The 22,638-nt window shown below is 40.6% G+C and overlaps 2 protein-coding genes across 3 annotated transcripts; one reads left to right on the plus strand and one right to left on the minus strand.

Annotated features, from left to right (window-relative positions):
• Positions 1 to 3,904, plus strand: DNALI1 (dynein axonemal light intermediate chain 1; the record flags this gene model as incomplete). Its single annotated transcript, XM_085311103.1, has 4 exons — positions 1 to 166; positions 490 to 668; positions 944 to 1,108; positions 3,605 to 3,904. Coding segments are annotated over 4 exons (546 nt in total), but the record flags the coding sequence as incomplete, so codon positions are not given.
• A 1,262-nt stretch (positions 3,905 to 5,166) lies between these two features.
• GNL2 (G protein nucleolar 2) lies at positions 5,167 to 18,158 on the minus strand. Of its 2 annotated transcripts, none has more exons than XM_085311083.1 (16): positions 18,024 to 18,158; positions 17,866 to 17,950; positions 16,060 to 16,154; positions 15,382 to 15,521; positions 14,091 to 14,275; positions 13,909 to 13,975; positions 12,420 to 12,578; positions 11,790 to 11,900; positions 10,934 to 11,062; positions 10,104 to 10,208; positions 9,438 to 9,596; positions 9,188 to 9,295; positions 7,829 to 8,268; positions 7,069 to 7,148; positions 6,231 to 6,331; positions 5,167 to 5,347 (listed from the first exon to the last, which is right to left on the minus strand). In XM_085311083.1, the coding sequence occupies exons 1-16, from the start codon at positions 18,085 to 18,087 to the stop codon at positions 5,198 to 5,200; spliced, it is 2,178 nt and encodes a 725-aa protein (XP_085167209.1). In that variant the 5' UTR covers positions 18,088 to 18,158; the 3' UTR covers positions 5,167 to 5,197. The 2 variants fall into 2 exon arrangements, with proteins under 2 accessions (XP_085167209.1, XP_085167208.1); XM_085311082.1 differs by having other exon boundaries at positions 11,790 to 11,903.
• Positions 18,159 to 22,638: the final 4,480 nt, after the last annotated feature.

The raw sequence follows: 22,638 nt of genomic DNA on the forward strand, positions 1-22,638 counted from the left end.
TGGTCGGAGGAGGGCCGGCTGTGGGTGCAGGAGGTGTCGGCCGCGCCCAGCACCCGCGCCGACGTGGTGCGCCTGCAGGAGCAGCTGGACCTGCGGCTGCAGCAGCGGCAGGCGCGGGAGACCGGCATCTGCCCCGTGCGCCGCGAGCTCTACTCGCAGTGCTTCGGTACGGCCGCCCGGGCCCCGCACCTCAGCGCCAGCTGCCCCGCGCCCCGCGCCCCGCAGGGCGCTGCGAACTGCCCCGCGCCCCCGGACTCGCGCAGTTCTCCGCAAACTCCGCCATGCCCCTCCTGTTTTCGCTAGCACTCGATGCTCTACCCGCAACATAACGATTAAAAAGAAATCACAGCTGTCTCCGGTAAATCCATAGCACCCTTATGCTGCAGGGAAGGGGTAAAACGCAACAAGCGGTGGGCCCTGCGGGTATCCAGCCTTCCCGAACAAATGTAGCGACTGCCTGAACTGTGTTTTTGTACCTGTTGTTTAAAGATGAATTGATCCGCGAAACGACGATTAACTGTGCGGAGCGAGGGCTGTTGCTGCTTCGAGTCCGAGATGAAATCCAAATGACSATTGCTGCTTATCAGACTCTGTACGAGAGCAGCGTTGCCTTTGGCATGCGGAAGGCGCTACAAGCTGAGCAAGGCAAATCTGACATGGAGAAAAGAGTAAGCTGGGCCGTTAACCCCATAAGGTAGCTTTCTGCATACGATACAGCATAAGGATTTTATATACCAAATTTTATATAAAATCAGTTATTTCTATTTCCACTGGATGGCAGTAAAGATCACCAAACTACTTTACTCTTTCTCTAGGGCTTAATTGTAGTCCAAAAATTTATCTGCTGTCCCTCTAGTACTGTACAACATACAATTTGATCCTATCTTAATTGGAAATTGCTTATTAACAAAGAAAATTTGAGAGATCTGTACTCTTTTCCAAGATTGCAGAGCTAGAAGAAGAAAAGCGGGAGCTGGAAAAGCAAGTGAACGAACAGAAAGCTAAATGTGAAGCTATTGAAAAACGTGAAAATGAAAGGCGACAGACAGAGGAAAAGAAACACACTGAAGAGGTCCAGTTCCTGAAACGAACAAATCAGCAGCTGAAGGTTAGTAAAGATTGATTCCAAACATTGGCATGGGAAACTTCTCATTTGGTGAATAACAACATGTAAAAATAACTTTCTACTTATTTTTTTTTTTTTCAGTAGTTGCAAAACAGCAGGTCAGATTCATTGGGTTCTAGTCATATACAGTTTTGCCACAGGGAAATCACATTTTGTTTGCATAAAGCTAAATCGTTATGGTCAGTTAGCTAGGTCAGAGCAGATGCATGCAGATGAACCCCAAGTACAGCGACTTCRAACTTGACTGATGCCCCAGGAATCCATTTATACATAACTTAATTTTAAGATTGTTGTAGTTGGCACCCTTTTTCAGCTACAAAAAACCCAATAAAGGCAAATGCAGWAAAGAAAATGTTTTGTTTCTTTGCTGTTGGCCACAACAGCCAAGTTTACTCCTTGATAAGAAGAGACACCATTTAAAATTAAATATTTTCTAAAAAGAACTGTTATGTATTAATCCAATAGAGATTTTTTTCTTCTATTCTTTCCTCTGAGCTTATATGAGATAGACTGTGCTAACTAAACCTCAGGCATCAATTACTGAGAGGGTGCCTAAGCCCTGTACTTTGGAGGGTTCCTGTGGTTACACACTACACCAGAAAAATAAGTCTTTAAAGATTATAGTCTTGTGTATTTATGTACTGTAATTTAATATTCTACTTTCCTTGATTTATAAACAAGGTAGGTTACCATTTTTCCAACCCCAGATAGAGGGGTAACTTAAAAAAGATGCACAAGATTAGTCTGTGGCTTATATTTATTCTCATCTCTGTAGGAGAAGTAGCATTCTCTTTCTTCCCTTATGGATGCTAGTCCTCATCGTAAGACATCAGTCATTTGATATATGGTGGACATCTGTAGCAGATTTTAACTCTCCTATTTGGGCTGGACAGCAAATGTTGAATTATCARTTGCTGATCTGCTATTTGTATTTATGGATCACAGGCACACTGGCAACATGTTTGAGGAGCTCTTGAATAAATGTATTTGTTACACATTTAAAGACAGTKTCAACTTCTAGTACAGTCCAGAATAGTTAAAAGAGAACCAGATATGCATTGGTAGTATGGATTTAATTTATTATGTATTGTTTTAATAAAACTATTTAGTCGTGGGGTCAAATCCACCAGGGAAACATGGTGGCACCAGTGTCCTATTTTCTCAAAACTTCCCATCTCCATCTCACATAACAGAGCTACAGGCAATAGCAACTCCCAAGGGCAAGCACACATTATCRACTTCGTTTCTAAGCTTCTAGACATTTAAAGTGTGATTACTATATTGCAGGTAAAAGTATTTGTCCTATTCACCTGTTGGGTTGCTAACAAATGTGGTGAAGCAATTTGTCCTATGATGCTCTTGCCTGTATCACTAACCGACTTGCACAGGACAGGAGTAACATTGTGCATGCTACTATTTATTCAGCAGCCAGGTCACCTTCAGTTTGACAAAAACAATTTCTTTGCATTTAGGGRAAAAAAACCTCAGCTTTTGAGTAAAGAAAAAACATGATCAGAAACAACCTTAAACCTTTCTGTCCAGCAATTTACTTTACACTCACCTGCTCTCCTCATCTTTAACATTCTTACAGCTTTTCTTGTCTAAACCATTAACATTTTCAAGCCATCTTGAACTGTTTTAGGACATAAAGTGGAGTAACTGTTAGATTAAAGGTATTTTGCCACTGAATCTGTGTTTCTTCTTTGAACTAGAAATATTTTAAAATGGCAGGTTTAGCTCAGTTGGTTAGAGCGTGGTGCTGCTAGTGCCAAGGCTGCGGGTTCAGTCCCCCTATGGGCTATGCTGAGGGTTGGACTAGATGACCTCCAGAGGTCCCTTCCAACCTTATGATTCTATGAATATGTCTATGAATATGTAACAGCTGTGTATACAACACTGTTTTATTTTATTTTAATGGCAGGTATAGAGAGAGGACAATCTGCGAGTCCTGAAAGCTTCATACACTAAAAGCTCCCTAAACATTGGTAGCTCAGTGATCAATCTACTAATTGGGCGTCAAGTTGTCTCAGTAACTTAAAAATCTTGTTGTTTCCAGTTCCTTTTGTCCCAGAGTCAGAGCTTGTGTTCCAAGCCCTAAAGAGCCAAATACTTAATTTAGCAAACATAGTCCAGCCTGAAATCAGAGAACTCAGACCACTGTTTCAACAGCTTTTATTTAATTTCCTTTTCAATGCTTTACATTATAAAATTAGTCTTTCATTGTATGGAACCAAGGCCAGCTCTTTTCTTCTCAGAATGCAACAAGTGTGCATGCCAAGAACRAAAAGTTAATTTATAAAACATGTAGTAAGAAATGAAATGACCAGGGGAAAAAAACCCTGGCCCGCTTCTCTTGAAGTATTGCAGCATCCCTCAGCTCCTTGCTTTGAATATATAACACAATTTATCACTTTTCAGCAATGTGGGTTTATTTTTTAGATTGAGGCTAATTTAACTTACTGTCTCATTTGTTTTCAGGCCCAACTTGAAGGCATCATTGCACCAAATAAGTAGATTTCTTCTTGTCCTGCCAGYAGTGCTCAAAAGAACTGTCAAAGCAAGAAGTTTGCAATTAGTGAAACAGATCTGTCTGCATAAAACAACCCTGAATTTTCACTTACCGGTAACTGAAGGAAGTGTATTTTTATTAATTCTCCCTTTCAGTGCCATCTCAGCATTCAGCCTCTTAAATGGTGAACCCGTCTGGGACGTATACCTGCTGATAATATGCTACATATTATCAAAGCAATATGCTAATAAACCTTTTTTCTCATGCAAGCCTCTGTCCAAAATTCTTATTTTAAGATGTATAAATTTCAAAAACAATTATGAAATGCCTATAATTAATAGGAGAGTGAGAACAAGTATCCTTTATATATTCATTTTAGAACCAAGTATTCAGATAGCAAAAAGGTAGGTCTGAATTCATTAAGATGTGTCATTAAGAAGCACATCTAGTTATATTGTATACAAACAAGAACCAGCTTGCTTTATTTTTATCTGAGTCAAATATATTTTTTGAGACAGGAGGATAAAACTGGCCTTTGTTGCGTAACAGAAAATTGCTGTCCTTTTATTAGTTGCTTTTTCTTACTTGGGCCCTTTATCCTGCTGTCTGATGTTCTTCACATACTACTTAACAAAGGCAAAAACTGACCATAATCTTTACACCTCTCAGTGCAAACTCGCTGCCCTTATCACTGCTAAGGATATATAATTTAGAGATGGAACTTGCAAGCAAGATACCTCTGGCTCCACATTGCAATAAGCAGGCATGGGCTTACAACTTCAGTTTTAGTATGTAAGTACATATGTTGATAGAGGATAGAAGGCTGCTGTGAAACTTTATTTTAGTATCAGTATGCCTGAAGCTCAGGTACCTGGTAATAGGAACACTGTTCAACACTTCAAAATCAAATAAAATAGGATTTTTTTTTTAGGATTAATAGTATATAGTTGTCACATTCACTATTAATCAAATTACAGGTAATTTTTGGACAAAAGTTGCTTAGAGGATGTTTCCTGTGAGTATGTGTAAGCTTACATCAAAAGCCTTTGTCAAAATAGTAGTAAGCTAAGATGAGCAATACTAAAAATGCTTTCTGTGCTTAATAATTAGGACTGAAACAAAGAGGTATGATGCCACTCCAAACATCATTTCTCAACACAAGCAAATGAAATTTTTCCTTGAGGTACCTGTATAACTGGTTTGTTATATACATACAAAGCAGATGTTGGGAAGATTCTCTGTAGTCATATGAACAACTCAGTAAAAACTACTTTTCAGGGAAGGTAAAAATAGATCTGAACAGCCTCGTTACCCTATCTGCTAAAGAATACCTCAGGTTGCTTTGGCAGTGCAATGTATGTTGACCTTAGATAGTGATGTTGAAATACCATGATTTCTATTTGCGTAAAGAACTTGAGATGATTCAGAAACCGAGGGCGATTCTACTCCAGGGAACAAGACAGACAAATGAAACTAGGCTTTAAATGGGAACTACAAGTTTTATATAAAAAAAGTCACTGCAAACTAGAGCTGTTTTATGTAAAATTTAATAGAACCAGCAGTTATTGCTTATGCTTGTATTTCTTGTGCTTTGATCTTTGTCCCTCCAAGCCATATTTTTTCTTGTTCTTATTCTTATTTTTCACGTTGTGAGTTTCATAATACCGGACTCCAACTTTCTTGGAGCGCTGCTGCCTCTCAGCTCTTCTCCTCTGCAAATACAAACAAAACTCATTAGCAAATCCACATTATCCATTGCCTGAATTTGTCTGCATTCTTTCAATGGGTATTCAGTGTACATTAAGTATTTTAAGTGAAATTTGGTATGAAATTGTATCTAACATATGGGCATCTATATGGAATCTCCTCCAGCTAATAGATTGTTAAAAAGGAGGATATGCTTCCATCTTTTCAAAAATAACAAACAAAATACAGGAAGCAAGCTGATGTGCGTGGTCACGCAAGTCTTCAACAGAGCGTATACCATGACTCCACTATTCCCTTCCCCTTTGACAGTTTTAGCAATTCATAGCAATTCTCTAAGAGAAACCTGCTGTACAAGGTATGCTTACAACTCACTTTCAAAGTCCTATAAGTACACTATCTGGCTTAGTATTTAAGTTGCACCAAAGAGAATTGTTCAGACTTGACTAACATGAACAGGAAATAGTAGCAGCTTTCTTTGTAGCCAGAACTGAATAGCCACTGACTGTTGCCTATCTAGATCCAGATCCTCCAGTCTCCCAGCTTTTAGCCCCTTATTTTCTTACCAGCATCAGTGGACAAGCTAAGACTGAAAGCAGAACAGTTATGTAGAAAGACTTCTCCATTGCAACACTCCTGCTGTAACAGATACCCACTGGACTCTTGTGTCTGCCTTGGAAACACGCTCAGTTGGAACACACTAATGTCACATCTCATGTCAGAAGCGGGCTATCCTGTCTTCCCATTCACCCTACCACACCTACAGGCCCTGTCCTCTCCCCTCCTACCAGTGCTAAGTCTTGAAGCTCTTGAGTGATTACAGGCAATCTATGTAGAAGAAAGCTAGCTCTGCTCCTCTTGTTTTTTTGTACTACAAGAGGTCACACTCACTTCTTTGGATGTAAGTTTCTTGCTGGGCTGTTTACCCGAATGGTCATCTTCCTCCTCCTCCTCCTCTTCTGCTTTTCTTTTTCTTCTCTTCTCTGTGCAGCCTACAAACAGCACAGATCACATACTTTAGCATATTCCAAAATCCTCTTCTGTTTGCAGAACTTGAGACTGGAGGTTGTGTCACCATCCTGTCTACTTAGCAAAGCATTGCTTTGGTCACTTTATAATAGTTTCTACCAAAAGAGCATGCATGTTCCTTACAAGAGAATCACTCATTTATTACTATGAAAGCTACTCTTCAGCAGCAGGCTGTTTAAAACCCCGTGCAAGTCTAGGAAAGCTTCTTACTTTTGTACTGTCAGAGTAAGGTTCTCCCACATTACTTTGCCTTTAATCAGGCTTCAAAACTGAGAACAGACTTTTGAAAGTCATCACACTAAAATCCATCACTTGAAGTATCTCCATGCTTTTATAACATTGTTAAACCCTCCCACTCCACCTTCTGCAGAACATTACACCACGTGGAACAGAAGTTGCTCAGACTGCACTCTGCTAGTTACACCATTCTGCTGGGAATTCAACATTTGCCTTTGCTTTACCTTCATTCACTGGCAGAGTGACACACTATCTTACTGTATAGACAGGTATTCTACAAAAGGCTTCTGAAAGATTACCAAGAAGCCTTTAGGTTAGCTGATGGACAGATTTAGAATCATAGAATTAGGGAAAGAACTTTCAGTCAGAAACTAATGAACTTTATCTCTTCAACTCCCTCTCTTCTTTTGCTCTCAAGACTTCCAAATGTAGATTTGAAATATATCTCAGTCTTTTGGTTTACCTCTGTCTTCATTTTCTTTGGCTTCTTCAGACTTCTGCTCAGATTTTGCGAATACTTTTTCACTCAGCTGTTTGGGGATTCTGTAAGAGATAAAATAAGCAGTGAAACAATGTCACAGTCCAAAATGCAACCATCTCTTAGAAACCATCAGCCTCCAACACATCCTAATAGCCTGTCAGGAAAGCCATAGCCTTTGCATCTCAGAAACATACTCCAGTCATCTCACCTCTACAGTTAGTGGACTTGTGCAGCGCACAAAGGGACAAAATACAACACTTGCCTGTGATAATTTTCTCCTCAAAGCTGAGGAGTGAGCTTTGCCAAAACTGAGCCTGGTGTATCAGCTAGGATACACGCATACGTGTATGGAGACCAAAGTGGCATATCCAAGATTAATATCAAGACTGATATTCTACAAGAATGAACTCAAAAGAGAGAGATCCAAGGAAATGCTATTGCTACACAGAGTACCAACATGTTTCTAATCCATAGCCTAAGAGGCAGCTTTCCAAAGGTAAGAACATTTCTGGTTACGATGGCAAATAGAAAATTTAAAAATAATATTAAACAAGAAAAAAAAAATCTGTTCCTTAGCCAAATTTCCAATATTCCCAATATTTATAGCTAAACTAGAGATGTTGTGGCAATCCTAACACAGAGGAACCAGTCTAGCAAATCATGAACAGAATGCAAATAAAGCAGAACCACGTTATCCATTTTTTCCCGTGGAATACTTGAGTCACTGAGCAGAATCAGATACCTTATTGCTGAGAATCTCTTGGCTTTGGCTTTATCCAGAAATTTTTTGCATTTTGCAATCTTTTCCTCCAAAGCCTTAATAACTGCCTTAGAGCTCTCCCTGGCATCTTGTACAGCTGACTGTGATTCCTCCTCAACTGCAGAGTCTTGACATTGCTCATTTTCCTTCTCCTCCTCCTCTTCCTGCTCCTCCTCTGCAGAAGAATCACTGTCCATTTCATCAAAGCCTGACACATCTACAGGAACCAAGTCATCTTCTGAGAACTGAGGAGCCACATTAATCCTCCCAAAATTCTGCCGGACATGTGACATAAGTTGCTTAATTTCAGTGTTTGTATTGTTTTTCTCTTCTGCTGGCTCCACAATTGATACTACTGGCTCAGAGATTTCCTCCTCACTGTTATCTTGGCTTGATGTCATTGCTGCTCCCAATGCAGGAGGCTACAAGAAAGGGTGTAATGGATATATTATCCACAAACAAATCTGACCCAGCATCTCCCTATTACTTTGCGTTATCCCTCTTGTATCTTGGACCTTTTTTAAAAAAAAAAAAAGAAAAGAAAAAAAAGCAGTAGCCTCTGAGAAAAGAAATAAGAAAGGGCAGAAAGTTGATTTGTTAGCAAGTAGTGCCTTCAAATATAAAATCTTACAAAATGGTACCAGCCTTTATCTATCCTAGCTGTTTTCATTCTACTTCATTCCTTGGTGTGGGGAAGAAGGCACAGAAAGTCTGAAAGCATTATAAATAACTCCAGAAAATACATTAAGGGTCAGAGGGATATGGGTATGACTGCACATACAAACAATCCCTGGAAGACAGCCAATGGTAAAAAAGGCAATTAATAAAAACTGGGCTCTTTTCTCCCCCTCAAGTGTTAGAAACAAATCAAGAAATTTTAATGACTCCAGAATAATCATAAAAGTAATCCCCATTCAGTTGCTGTACAGCACATCAGGCTGTATGGCATGAAATGCAATAGCAAACTTGTGTTTGACATTATTGCAAAACAGTATTCTCTAGCAGTGGATTCTCATGAGAGCAATTTCCATTTTATCTCTGTGGAAAAAGCCTAACACTCCGAATGCTGTGATAATTACTGACATTTCTGCTAGTTAGATGACTGTAAGACAGCTGGGTGTAAAACAGAACACTGCTACCTGGTACTCCCTGCATTTACCAAATTCAAGTGAGCGTCACCTGAATCATCAGATTAAAGCAGAGCTTGAGACGTGTACTGCCCAAGTTACAATAGTAAATACTATGAAGACTTAAACAGAGAGACAACAGAAACAGAAATGCAACAGAAAGACAGATCTCTATTTGCAGGAACAAGGATATGCATTTGCATCACATTCTCACCTGGGGACCTGCATCTGCATTAGGTGGCTTCACAAAGAAAGGAATTCTGCCCCTCTGCCAGTCATTGAGAACCATCTTGCTCACTGTTTGCACATCAGGTTCGCCACCCTGAAAGAACCTAATAATAATTTCTGTCCACATTTGCAGGGCCAAATATACCATCTCTGTATCTCCTCATAGTTCCCAGGTTCAGTGCTGGAACACAGCCCAACATACTCTTCCAAACTGCAAATGCAAAAAGTTGTCTCACCTTTAGTAGCTTTCCAGTTCTAGAAGCAAGCTTCTCAAGGAAGTCTTCAGTATCCTTCCAGAAATCAATTTTGTATGTCTTTCTGATGTACTCTGGTTTCGCTCTTTCCAGTACTGCACTAATATGATCTTCAGGGCTCTTAATCTTTTCAACTTGAACCTCAAAAAAATGGCAGAAAATCAGCCCTTTGGAACATCAACATGGATCTTTGTACAAAACCTCAAATGCTTTAAGCAAGCCTCTGTGATGAGAATTCAGTTTCCATTCTTTCATCACTGCCACCATTCTTTCAGATAACTTCAGTTTAGGAAAGGAAGATGATTTTTTACACAAACGCAGGACATTTTCTGCACTAGAAAGCAATTCAGGGAGATGACGTATGGCTCAGGTGCTGCCATTCTCCTTCACACTGACTACCAACCTGATTCATCTTAATAAGTTTTAAACTTCCCCTCTTTGTAAAAAGAACAATTGTACAGACTGTTCAGGCTCTTGGAGAGCTATATAAAGATAATTTCTGCTCTGGTAGACACCCCCTTTCTAAAGTTTGCAATAAATAATAATTCCAAAGCTGCTACTTCTGAAGGCAAAAGTGTGTACTAGTTTCTTGGAACCCATGATACTGACAACCATAAACACTTCCCAGCATTTAGTGTGGCTACGTACCACTCCCTTCAGTACAATGTCGGTTTCTGTGTCTCCAGATGGATAAACTACACCCGGGCAGTCAATGAGAAAAATCCGCCGCATCAACGTAATGTATTGCCACACCTGAAAGATCAACAGTCTCCATGCTACTGCTTCCATTCATTGCCATTAGTTCTGCTTTTTAAATGACTGGTAACAACATTCAGGAATCATCTTAGGAACTTACTATTACACACAGAAACATCATAAACCTTAGCATATTTGTTAGCTAATCAACATATATTGCACCTTGCTGCTTCTATATCAGCTAATGTTACACGTAATGTATCAAAATATTAACTCACACGACCAAGATGAGGAAATTACATTCTTGACAGACTTTGATATTCAGAGCTTTTCTTCTTCCCTGATCCTTAACTTCAGTTACATTTATAAGCAAAGGGAACAGGTTATAAAAGAATGTTTCCGTAACTTCTTCCTTCTTTCTTACTGTCACATTCTTAAAGAATACAGTTGGAAAACTAGCACTGACTGAGCCTGACAGCACAAACACATCCAATCATTTGATTCTGAGAAGCACAGACACTGATTCAGGGGAGCTGAGCATCCAAATCACAGCACTCCAATACCGGGAAACTGGCAGACACAAGAAAGTTTCCAGGAGCAGTGCTCCAGAGCACTGCTTGATGATCAGCCATTCCTCAGATCCCAGGTCACAAAGCTTGTATAGATCAAGTGTTGGCCTTGAAAACGTCATTGAGCAACATCAACTACTTTTATATAAATTCTGCGTTCTGCAATGCACTTCAGAATTAATTTTTATCTCAAATATAGAGATTTTTTCCTACCTTTGTTTCACCTGCAATGGGAGCCACACTGCAAACCTTCTTAGATCGCAATGTATTGATCACCGAGCTTTTGCCAACATTTGGATAACCAATGAAACCCACACTGATCTGTTTCTTGTCAGAGTGCAACTGTTAGGAAATAATATATTTTAAATAACTCAGAGAAAGTCAGATTTACTCTTAAAGTTCTAAAACCTACAACAACTGAGCAGTTCTTATCCTCATTATAATGGAAACAAAAGCAGCTTCAAAGTTTACCAGATCAAAAAAAATGAGATCAGCTCCTTTCTATTAGGAGAAATGTATAAGGGTATAACTAATAAATCGCTGAAGAACTCCAAGTGTTTAAGAAAATATTTGCAGACCCCTATTTCAAAAGGGAAAAGTGAATCCCTTGCATTCTTTGTTCCTGTAAAATTACTTGTGGATGCCTCAAGCTAGAAGCTATTTAGGTTGAAAAAGCAAGCAAATAAAAACAGAAGCTGAAAACAGCAAATAATCTAACCAAGGCAACAAAATGTCTCTCTCAAGAAGATGAAAACATTTAAAAGGAAAAACATCTTAACAGAATACATGCAAGACATGAAGAAAGGGACATATTTCAGACTAGTTTTAGATATTTGAGTGTTATTTAGAAGCACCAACAGGATACTCTTCCAAAAGAAACCCAGACAAGAGATTTGTGGTCAAAGTAAATCTTACTAGATCTGGTCAGTTTGACAAAAATTTTGAATATATTTCAGCAAGAAATATTTTCCATTTGCTCTCCATCAAAGGGAGCATTGTAGAGGGAATCACTCACTAACAAAAAATACTTAACTGTAAAATAGCCACACACCACCACAAAGTTCTGTACCTTTCCAAACTGCCTTAAAAGCTGTATGAAGGCTCCTTTGCCAAAAGGGTTTGTGAGACTGGCATGAAAAGCAAGTGTTGGATACTCCTGAGAGAGGACAGCAACCCAGCGCTTCTGAAGAGGAAAACACAGCTGAGTTAGGGATCCTGATCTTCACATGGGTCTTGAATGCAACTGGCTATGAAAATTACTACGTAAGAACCTTTGAAGCATTTCACCAACCAAACAGCTAAAGGCACTGACTTACTGTTTTTATAAAAGACAAAATTTCCCCAAAACGCCTTCACTACTAGCTAAAACTAATTAGTTTAACAACATAACAGACCAGCTGTGGTGGATATGGATCTTAAGAGAACTAACTTTTTCCGTACTGTGGAGACATCAGCTGAATGGTTAAATCCAGACAGAGGAAGTAGAGAATTTGTGGCTGGCAACTGCTGTTTCACTGAGCTGAACTTGGACAGATTTACACTGTAATTGTTACTTTTATAGCAGGCAAACAGAAAGTTCCCATTGACCCACTGTTACATTATGCCCTCAAAGCAGCATGAGGACTGGCAAAATTAAAATAGAGGCTACAGAAGGAACAAGAAGTCCAAGGCATAACAGGCAGGAACAGACGGAACTTACTGTAGCCCAAGTAGGAATAAGATCACATTTGTTGAGGACAAAAATGAGATGTTTCCAGTGTTTTTCCTTTTTAAGGTAGGCTTCCACGTGAGGGGAGCGAGTACCCATGGGATCCCTGGCATCAAGAACTTGCACAACAACATCTGATGAATCTATCACCTGAAAAATAACACAGAAGGAAAAGACATTACAGAAAGTAAGAAATCTGCATCTCCAGAAAGAAAATTAATGATTTGCTAAAAGATGACATTAAGCTAAAAACCTTGTATCCATGATGAACAACTGTTACTTCTCCACAGACCAGTAAAGCTCAGACTAATATCCACCGATCTCCCACTTTCTTTTTTGCTACACTCTCCCAAATCCAGGCTGGACAGCTAAACAGTGTTTACTTGTTCTTATGCACTARGTGGATGCTTATAGCACTTGGGGAAGTAAAAATTGCACCGAGAGGGGAAAGTTAATTACTTCAGTAGACAAAAAACAGTGTTTTTCACCCATTTCACAGCAATTCAATTCTGCCATTTCATAAAGGATCATGATATAAAAAGTGTTTTCTGGATCAATATGAAACACACAAACAAGCAGGAACCTGCTGTTAGTCCACTAAGCATCTACAGCAGGGAGCTGTCATTTTATGACATGCTTCAAGCCAAGTGAATTTGTTTCACAGCTATTTCCTGCACTTTTGGAAGTGCCTTACTGAAATCTGTTTTGTTCTATCATTCCTAGCACTTTCAGATCTAAATGGGAAGGTTTTAAGCTACATACAGAGATTTAGAGCAAGGAGTCAAGCAATTCCCATCTACATGCATTTACTGACTGCATGCAAACTGTGCTCTTACAACCCTAGTTCATTCTTAGTCTCCATTCCTCTGGTAGTCAGGGTGGCTCAAGGGCAACCAAGGATCAGCCTTCCAGAGAAAACCCTGTCAACTTGCCAGATGTCCTTAAGTATCTTTAGGCTAAAAACATCTCATTGGTTTATTTGTGGTGAAGCCTCAAGAATYCTAGAGAGACTTAGGCCACTCTCTTTCTAGATTACATATTTTGTGGCTATTTATCCCACTGGGTCAAGAGCTCCAGAATGAAGTCAGTCAAGCAGCATCTCCATCACCTTCTACAGCTTTTTTTTTCTCTGTTCTAGTTGTTGTATCATCTTAGTAACAGACAGTTACAGACCAATATTAAAAAAAAAAAAAAGTATTGTTTCAAGTCAACCAGTTCAATTAGGCTCACAGGAAAACAGTAAGGGAGTTACACACTTGAAATATTTCTGCAGGAAGAAAATCTTAATTCTTCCAGCCAACTTTGAAAACAAATTCAGTTGTATCAGAGGTTCCCTAAAACAGGCAAGATCTATCAATTAAGGGTTTTCAGATCTTTTCTGATTATTGCTATGTAAAGCTTCCAACACGGTGCTGAAGCATGTGACTTAATAAATGCAAAAGTAGATGCATGTCTGTTAGAAATTGTAAGTGGTGCTTACCTTGTAGAGCTCACCCCAGATTCTTTTGGACTGTCCCTTCTTAAATATTTCTTCTTGCGCTTCATCCCTGAAAGTGGATTAGCATAGGTATCAGCTTTTTTTTTTCCCCCTCTCTCTTTTTGGAATAAAGATAAAGCTGTATGTTCAGAAGCGCAAGCAATAAATAACTTCTTGCTATTTACCTTACACCACTGTCTTCTGTCACGAGGTCTCGGTCCTTGTCCTGATCGTAAGATTCTGATGAGGCTTCTGCATTCTCCAGCAGAGACTGCACATCACTTGCAGAAAGAGTTGGTTTCTTCCTCTGCGATTTGGGGCCAAATGTTGTTTCAAATGTTTCTGTGTCAAGAATGTGAACTCTGGAGGTCTAAAAAAGACAAGTTAGTAAAATATATATTTTATTTATTTTTTCCACCAACTCTCACAACATGCAGTGTACAAGACCTTAGTACAGTGCTACTCTGCAACCTCTGACGAGAGTTATAGGCACTTTTCTAACAATGTTTGAATTTTCCAACTTAATCTCTGTGAAACTAAGTGGATATTTAACAAGCAACAAAACACATCACACTTGCCAAAGAACTATGCTTCAGTTCTTTCACCATAAATATCGTCAAATGTAATTAAGGCTAAAATTTAGCTGCTATCTTTGATCATTTCTTGTTCTTCTAACAAGTGCACAAATCTCGCCAAATTCACAGATTTTTTGTCAAGGATAATTATAATCAAAATTGTAGGTTTTAATGCCAGTAATGAATGCCAACTCTTCTTGGAAGTGCATATAATTTGAGCTAAAAGAAGTTGTTTGTTTTTGTAATGCACATTTTAGTCTCTGATAAAAAGGTTACCTAAATTAAGGAAGAATGTTATTACATAAACCTGGAAAGTTTCCATATGAAAAACATCTAGTGAGAGTCCAAAATAATAGTTCAGGCATCACAAAAGAATCCTAGTGTTAACAAACTTGATCTACTTGCAATGATGTTCGCACACAGAAGAATTTTTGACTCAAGATAAAAAGTACATATTGGAGTTCAAATTCATCATGCAAAAGCATTAGCAGGGTGAAGTTAGCTCAAAGAAAGGTCTATGTATGACATGAACTATTATAAACATTGGAACATGATGTGGCAAGCTGCTGCAGTCATTCTAAGCTGGCACTCTAACCTTAAAATGTTAGAAGATAAATTTCCTAAGAGAAAATGAGAATTCCTAATAAATAATACAGATCTCACAAACTACAGGGAACTAATACACTGTTTCTTTGCCTTTACATTTGCTGTCCAACTGATAGGCTCAGAAACATCCTTCCACATCCAGAAAAGGTAGTGATTTGCCCTAAATCATCCCTCTACTTGCAGAGCGTATCAAAGAGACTGAATATCTGCAGCATAATCTCCATAGATAAATAATATTCATGACAGCTCATGCTTATAACCCAGCCTTCACCCTACACAGATGAACGATACACACATGAGGTTTGATTCGATCATGGAAGAGGGACATTGGCAACTTGCTTTGCTTCATCACTACTCTGTAAGGATCTTTCATGACAGTTTCCATCTCTTCTTGAAACTTCTGTAGGGACGACTGCTTGATCACACGAGTATTTCCTGCATGTAAAAAAAAAAATATATATATATATATATATATATATATATACACACACACACATACATATAGATATATTGCACAGCACCACTCCCTGTGATAACTGCTTTAAAGATCAAGGGTACACTAATAAAATACCAGTGCTCCATCTGGAATCAAAAATACCAGTGACAAAAAAAAATAGAGGATATATACTGTACATAACATACATAAGCCACAACATACATACATACATACATACATACATACATATATATATATATATATATATGGGCAAACCCAAATTCACAGAAACAACCAAAGTAGACAAAACAAACACACTTTAAACAGCATGCAGAAATCAAACACCACAAGTACATGCAAAATATACTACACATCCCATTAACTTATGTTATCCTGTACCCCAGCCTACAGCAAGGCTCCTTCATCTGCAGTATCTGTCCGACATAGCACTGAGACCAGGACGCTGATATAAACACCCCCTCCGAACATACAGTTCAAGTCTTTAAGCTTGTCAAGTCTGCACATTGAAAAACTCACCAAACCATTTAATATTTGGTTCCACTCTTGCAACGGTGCCTGGTGCCACTGTTGACTGATACTGTAGAGGCTTAATCACTTTACCACGTTTGTTTCTAAGCGACAAATGAGAACACATGTAAATGCTCAAGGGCATCACCCATCCTTCTAGCAAATTTTGTTCACTAGACCAGAAGTCCCTCCAAAAAAACCCGCAAAGCCCCATTAATCTAGAAACGTACCCCTGGAATTGCTACCGGCAACATTACCACCTGTAGAGTAGAGTAATTTAAACACTGGAACAGGAGAAATGGAGTGAACTAGTGTATAGAATGAGGTCACCATGCCAGAACTATTCTTACCCAGCGTGCCACCGCCTCCTTAGCAAYCAGTACCCCAATCTGCCACTTCATCCACTGTCTTCTCCGCCACCTACTCTTAGAAAGCATCCAGGCTTAAAGACCCATGTTCCATTCGCTCCGGGTGCATCCAAGTCTTTGTGTTTGCACAGAAGTGGCAAGTTTGGCAATAAAGCCGTATCAATGAGAAGCACATACCTACTGACGTATGTTGTCTTGGTGAGTCTTTCTTCTCAAAAGAAATGATTACTACAATGGGAAGGAATCACTCTTCATTGGCTCAAAGTCAGACTGGAAGGTATTTCATGCTATCACTTCAGCGAGAAGACTATGAATTATCCTACACTGAAATTTCTTTTTTTCTCTCTCTCCTCCCCCCCCCTTTTTTTTGTTTGTTTGTTTCCTCCACTGTGCCAAACCATGGAGCAATGCCTATGAAAACCACCTCATTAGAAGTTTTCCTATTTTGAACTCTGTTCTTCTCCCCTCCCCGCCCCCCAAAAGCACCATTAAGTACAAGCAACAGTGCACATTTATAAGATCTACCTGGGGACATAAAAGTGCATGTAAGGCATTGTAAGACAAAGAATAAAAGTTACCATGTAATGGACAAAGAGAAACACTATTCTAATTTCCCTACAAACCATCTAAGAAATCAGATGGCACTTACAGCCAAATTCAATAAAAATTCCAAGTCCAACTTGAGCTTGACCAAAGCCTAACTTCATGAAGACCTTTTTTTCTCCATTAATGGCCTACTGACAGTGCAAAAAGTAACAAAGTAGTATTTTCTAGTAAACAGCTCACAGGCTCATATGGAACTCTTTAAATTAGCTGTACCCATCTGCTTGGCAGAACAAGGATCATAAGATAAATTTCCAGGTTGAGACCTGTCTTGAATTTATGTTTTTTAAAGATAAATATGTACTTCCCAGTCTTCTATCAAAACAAAGTGAAATCTGGCAAAATAAAACAGAACTCTTAATCTGAACCAGCATCCTCAGAAACCCCACGGCACCTACAACATGGCAGAGATGCACGTTTATAAGCTGGTAAATGCTCCAGAGACAAAGACTCTCAAGTGGACTGAACCAGTGCCTCTCACTAAAAGAGCCAGATGGAACCCAAGCTTTTCAGACGTTTCAGGGCTTAGCATGTTTGCGTTATGCTGCAGTTTTAAACACACGCATACTAGGCATTTTTGGTTTCGTGACATTCCAGTGAGATCGTATCAGCTGTTGTTCCATGTGTTTCCCAGCTGCATTCCCCGATACGCATCGCTGGTGCGTCTGGGGTCCAGGACGGAGCTCCCTCGGTCGCGGCATCACCGGGAGCACCGGCCGGAGGCTCCGCTCCGCCCAGCAGGCGCCTCCCGAGCCACCACAGCTGTCGGCCCCGCGGGGCGCGCGGGAGGCGGCGGCCCAGGGCCTCGCCGCCCACCGCCGCGGCGCGGGCCCGCCGCGCTCACCTCCGCTCCTTCTGCCGGTACATGTTGAGGCGCCGGATGGTRGCTCGGTCCCGCATGTTGTGTCCGCCCGCGCCCGCCACGCGATCTGCGGAGACAAGGCAGCGTCAGGCGCGGCCGGGCGCGGCGGGCCCCCGCCCCGCCCCCGACCCCGCACCTACCGGGGTTGGTGCTGGCGCGGGACGGGTTGACCGAGCTGCGGCCCTTGTAGCGAGGCTTCACCATGGCGGCAGCGGGGCCGGGAGCCGAACGGAACCGCGCCGCGCAGCACCCCGCGGCGGCGCACACGCACTTCCGGCGTCGGAGGCCTTGCGTACTTCCGACGGCTGATGGCTTCCGGCCGCGCGGCACGGGCGGGCGCCATGGCAACGCGTGGCGCACCGGGACCGGCATCGCCATAGCAACGTGCCCCCCCCCCCCGGCGGCGCGGCAGGGCCCGGTGGCGGCGGCGGGGCCGGGGCCCGAGCCCGAGCCCGAGCCCGGGCTTTTCCCGGCTGCGGCCTCGTGGCGAGGCCCGGAGCGCCCTGCCCGAGGCCTGGGGGCCGCCGCCGGCCCGGGGCGCCGGCAGGGCAGGCCCTGGTTCCCGGACAGGAGCCCGGGCGCTGGCAGAGCGGTTCCCATCGTCTCACGGGGGGATAACGGGAATCGCTTGGGATGCGGCGTTAATGCCCGGTCTGCCAGCACCGGGATGCGGCTGGGAGCTCTGGATCCCGTCTGCGGCAGGGCCGTGCTGTGCGGCGCTTACAGGCCCRGGGCTCTGCCTGGGCTGCTGGCGATGGCCCATGAACACCAGGAATGACAACACCGGCTCCTTCTGCAGGCACAAAGAATAAAGAATAGCACAGACAGCGCAATAATCCAGTTTCGGCAAATGGTGCATCCRAAGTCTAAGTCTACATTCATGTTACTGCCAGATTATAGTAGATGTTGGAAAGATCCTCACCTAGGGGAGGTGAGCAGAGCTGCACTGAAACTGTGATAATTTATACCAGAGATTGGGCTGAGGCCAGACTGCCACACACACTGGGGAATCGTTCCCCAAAATGAAGGTCTGGTCTGTCTTTTCTAAATACTGATTAGCATTAGATTAGTCACTAGTTGTTCAATTTCCCCTCAGTTCTGCCAAAGCTCTTTTAAGTCCAGAACAATAAGAAAACTTCTGAGATTTTGTTCTTTGAATGATTTTCAGCATTTTTTCTTTTAGATCAGTTCTAAGTCCTTGTCATACAAAGTTGTCCTAATTAGCCAGGACTTATGAGATGTTTTGTAAGATGGCAGTCTTGAATTTTCAGTCTGTTTTTGTTAAGCCTAGGATTTCTGTTTTCTCTCTTAATAGAATTATCTATGCCTTGGGCATTTCAAAAATACACATTGATGTGGGCATAAAAAAATAATTCCAAATTGTAGATAATTGTTTTAAGCTATCAGACTTGAGGCTTATGTGGAAGAGTTTTCGCAGGAGAAGTGTGTTTTCTATTAGAGTTGATATCAATCTGTCAGAAGATCCTTTTGATTTTCAAATTTTAGACTAAATAGTTGAGTAATACTTGCCCTATTCTCCCCCACTCTTTTTTTCCCTTTTCCTTAAGAAAACACTCTTTTTATTGTTAACAAAATATTTTGGAATGCATCCAGAAAATTACTGTCTCTTTCTTTGAAAGAATAGAAATAGCTGACTTTAGACATTAGGTTATGTTGTAGAGAACTTTTATTGGAATTGAGTCTGAGCTGATACATTGAATTTCCAGTTTGAAAGCTTTGACACTGACATGTTAGCGCCACTTTCTCCAGACTTGCATATGGCCCTGTCATACAAATCAGAATACACTACAATCCTGTATTTTCTACTGTAAGAAGAGATATATACTGGTATACACATATGGGAATTGTATTCAAATTACAATAAATTCATTCAGCTGCACTTTCCTCCGACTGAAGTTTTTCCTAACCAAAATGACATTACTGAGGCTAACTTACTATTTAACTTGTAGTGTCTCTGTAGCTGTGGTTGCTGGACTTGTACATCTGATAACATGAATCAGATACTTTACTAAACTAATTATACATTGATGCACAATTCACAAATTTTGTGTTCTTCTGTAAATGCATACGTCCATTTAAATTTTTAACTTGCTTTTTTTTTTCTTTTTAAATTGGCTACAGTGGTATGTTGTCCTTATTGCATACCAGACAGGACAGGGGGCTTAGCAATACACACCAGGCCCATCAAGCTGCCAAACTGTCTTAGTTTCATTGACAAGACGAGCCCGACCGTTGTTGAGCTGTAATCATTTTGAATTTTATGTGGCCTCTTCCTTGTCCAAATCCCAGTGAATGTGGTTATGTGATGCCATCAAAATGACTCATTGCCATAATTACATATGTTCTAAGGGGTTATTCCCATTGTATTATTAAAAAGTAGTGATGCTTGATTTTTGGCAAGGACCATCTTCCTTGTATGAGCCACAGATTTTGTCAATTAAATGAAGGAAAAATAAATTTCCAAGACTTCAGAACAAGACTGGACTTGTACTCAGAGCAATTTTTCAGTGTGGTATTGAGCTACTTTGTTTTATTTTAATAGGCAACATCAGCCATCTTACTCTCCCTGTTGCAGTGGTTCCCTGCAGAGTACAAAGACCGAACTGGGTTTCATAGCTAGCCTCAAAATCTTCCAAAGCACTGGCAGAAGATACCTCAGATCATTTATCACCACAATTGTTTTGGCAACTCAGTTCCTCAGGAACTGGTTTTCAGGGATAAAGCTTACAAGAGTGGGAGGCAGGGCTCCTTGGTAAAAGACTCGATTAAGTTTGATGACTGATTAACAGAAGAAAAAAAAGCATTCCCAAATCTCATTGCCTTGGATTTAGATTTCCCAAAACTGCAACTAAAAGCAACACGAGAAAGCTAGATGAAGGAAGGAAGGAAGAACACTGCAGTCAAGTAAAAATCAATGTGTATAAGTATCTTATCAATGTGTACAAGTACCTGAAGGGAGGGTGTCAAGGGGACACGGACAAACTTTTTTCAGTTGTCCCATGTGCCAGGACAAGAGGCAATGGGCAGAAACTGAACCACAGGAAGTTCTGCCTGAGCGTGACGGGGAATTTCTTGACTGTGAGAGTGACGGAGCACTGGACCAGGTTGCCCAGAGAGGTTGTGGAGTCTCCTTCTCTGGAGATCTTCAAGGCCCGCCTGGATGCAACCCTGTCTAACATGCTCTAGGTGACCCTGCTTGAGCAGGGAGGTTGGACTAGATGATCTCCAGAGGTCCCTTCCAACCTTACTGATTCTGTGATTCTATGAAAAAAGACAGGAAGGTAAAAAAGGACATTGACCAGCCAGGCTGCTCAGTGCACGTCCAAACTGAGCCCTCGGAAATAAAGGAGCTGGTCACACTCATCCAGTGCGGTTCTCTCACAATTATAGAGCCTCCTGCATTGCTCCATCAAGTTGCACCAGTGCTGCACATCTCTTATGGGACTTAAATGGTCATTAGGAATCTGTAAGTTAAAGCACTTATGTATAAATATTTTACCTTTGTGATATGATTTTAATAGTCATGAAAGGTGACTTCTTTTCTAGGAAGCTGTACACAGTACGTGCTGCACCATATATTTTAGGCTTGTGTGTCCTTCGATTTCCTGTGGCCTTTTGCAGGCCATGTCAATGACGAATGGCAGACAAGATTCTAACCAGCCATTTTTGCTTTTGCTGTAAGTAACAATATATTATCTACCTGGCTGTCTGGTTTTCTTCACTAAGATCCTGCTGCTCTTCAAAAATCATAGAGATTCTGGCRAACTGCTCCATCCAAACTATAGTTTGGCATTCGGTTGGTTATAATACATTATCATGTGTAGAAATGCCATTGGAGTGATTTATTTATAGGGAATTGTTATATATATATGATTTTTTGTAATTTTAGTAGATTTTTTAAGGGTTAGCCCTAACACTTCTYTCTCTGAAGACTATTGACTTAATATAAAATATCTCCTCTCATGTTTTCAGACAATATTATCCAAATAATAGTAGTAAGAATGACCTGTTTCACTATACTACTGTGTTGCCTGTAATCAAAGTGAAGATTTCTTCTGAGTGAGAAATCATTTTAACATAAACATGAGCTAATAAGTATATACATTATCTCTTTCTCCGTGGAAGTATAGGGCTAGTAAATTATTGCTTGAGGATTGTGTGTGCACACATTTAATTTGACTGTAGCTGATGAAAAATATGGATTTATATTATACAGAGAGGGTAAGAACATAATACAACCAATGTGTTTGGTGAAATTTGTCTGTCTCAGCTCCTAAATCTCAGCAAATGAGATAGAAATTAAACAGTTCCAAACCCACGACTGTAAGCTGTTAATATGCCTTGCCCTTTTCTACCCATTATGCAGAAAGAATTACCAAAATCTAAGTAAACTACCTGGAAACTATCCTGCAAATTTAGGGTAGAARTCTCTCCAGTGGGTAAACATCAATTTGTTCAACAGGATAAATAAAAGCATATTCTGTGCAAATGAGTTTCTCATGATGGATTTATCTATCTAGCTGTCTATATATCTAGCAACTACTTGTCCAATTCCACAAATAGGTAGTCAAATTATAGAATGTGAACCCATGCAGAATCCAGCAGCAGTAATATTTCCATGCCGAGATCTATACAGGTACATTTAACTTCTGGATGGCAGTGAGTAGACAAATTACACTAGAAGAGACTTTCCTACTCTCCGGATGGTTTTTCATCAGTTGGGATTTGATCCCA

Source organism: Rhea americana, unplaced genomic scaffold (assembly GCF_003343005.1).
Source record: "Rhea americana isolate MKP2758 unplaced genomic scaffold, rheAme1 scaffold_331, whole genome shotgun sequence".
Lineage (NCBI taxonomy): Eukaryota > Metazoa > Chordata > Aves > Rheiformes > Rheidae > Rhea > Rhea americana.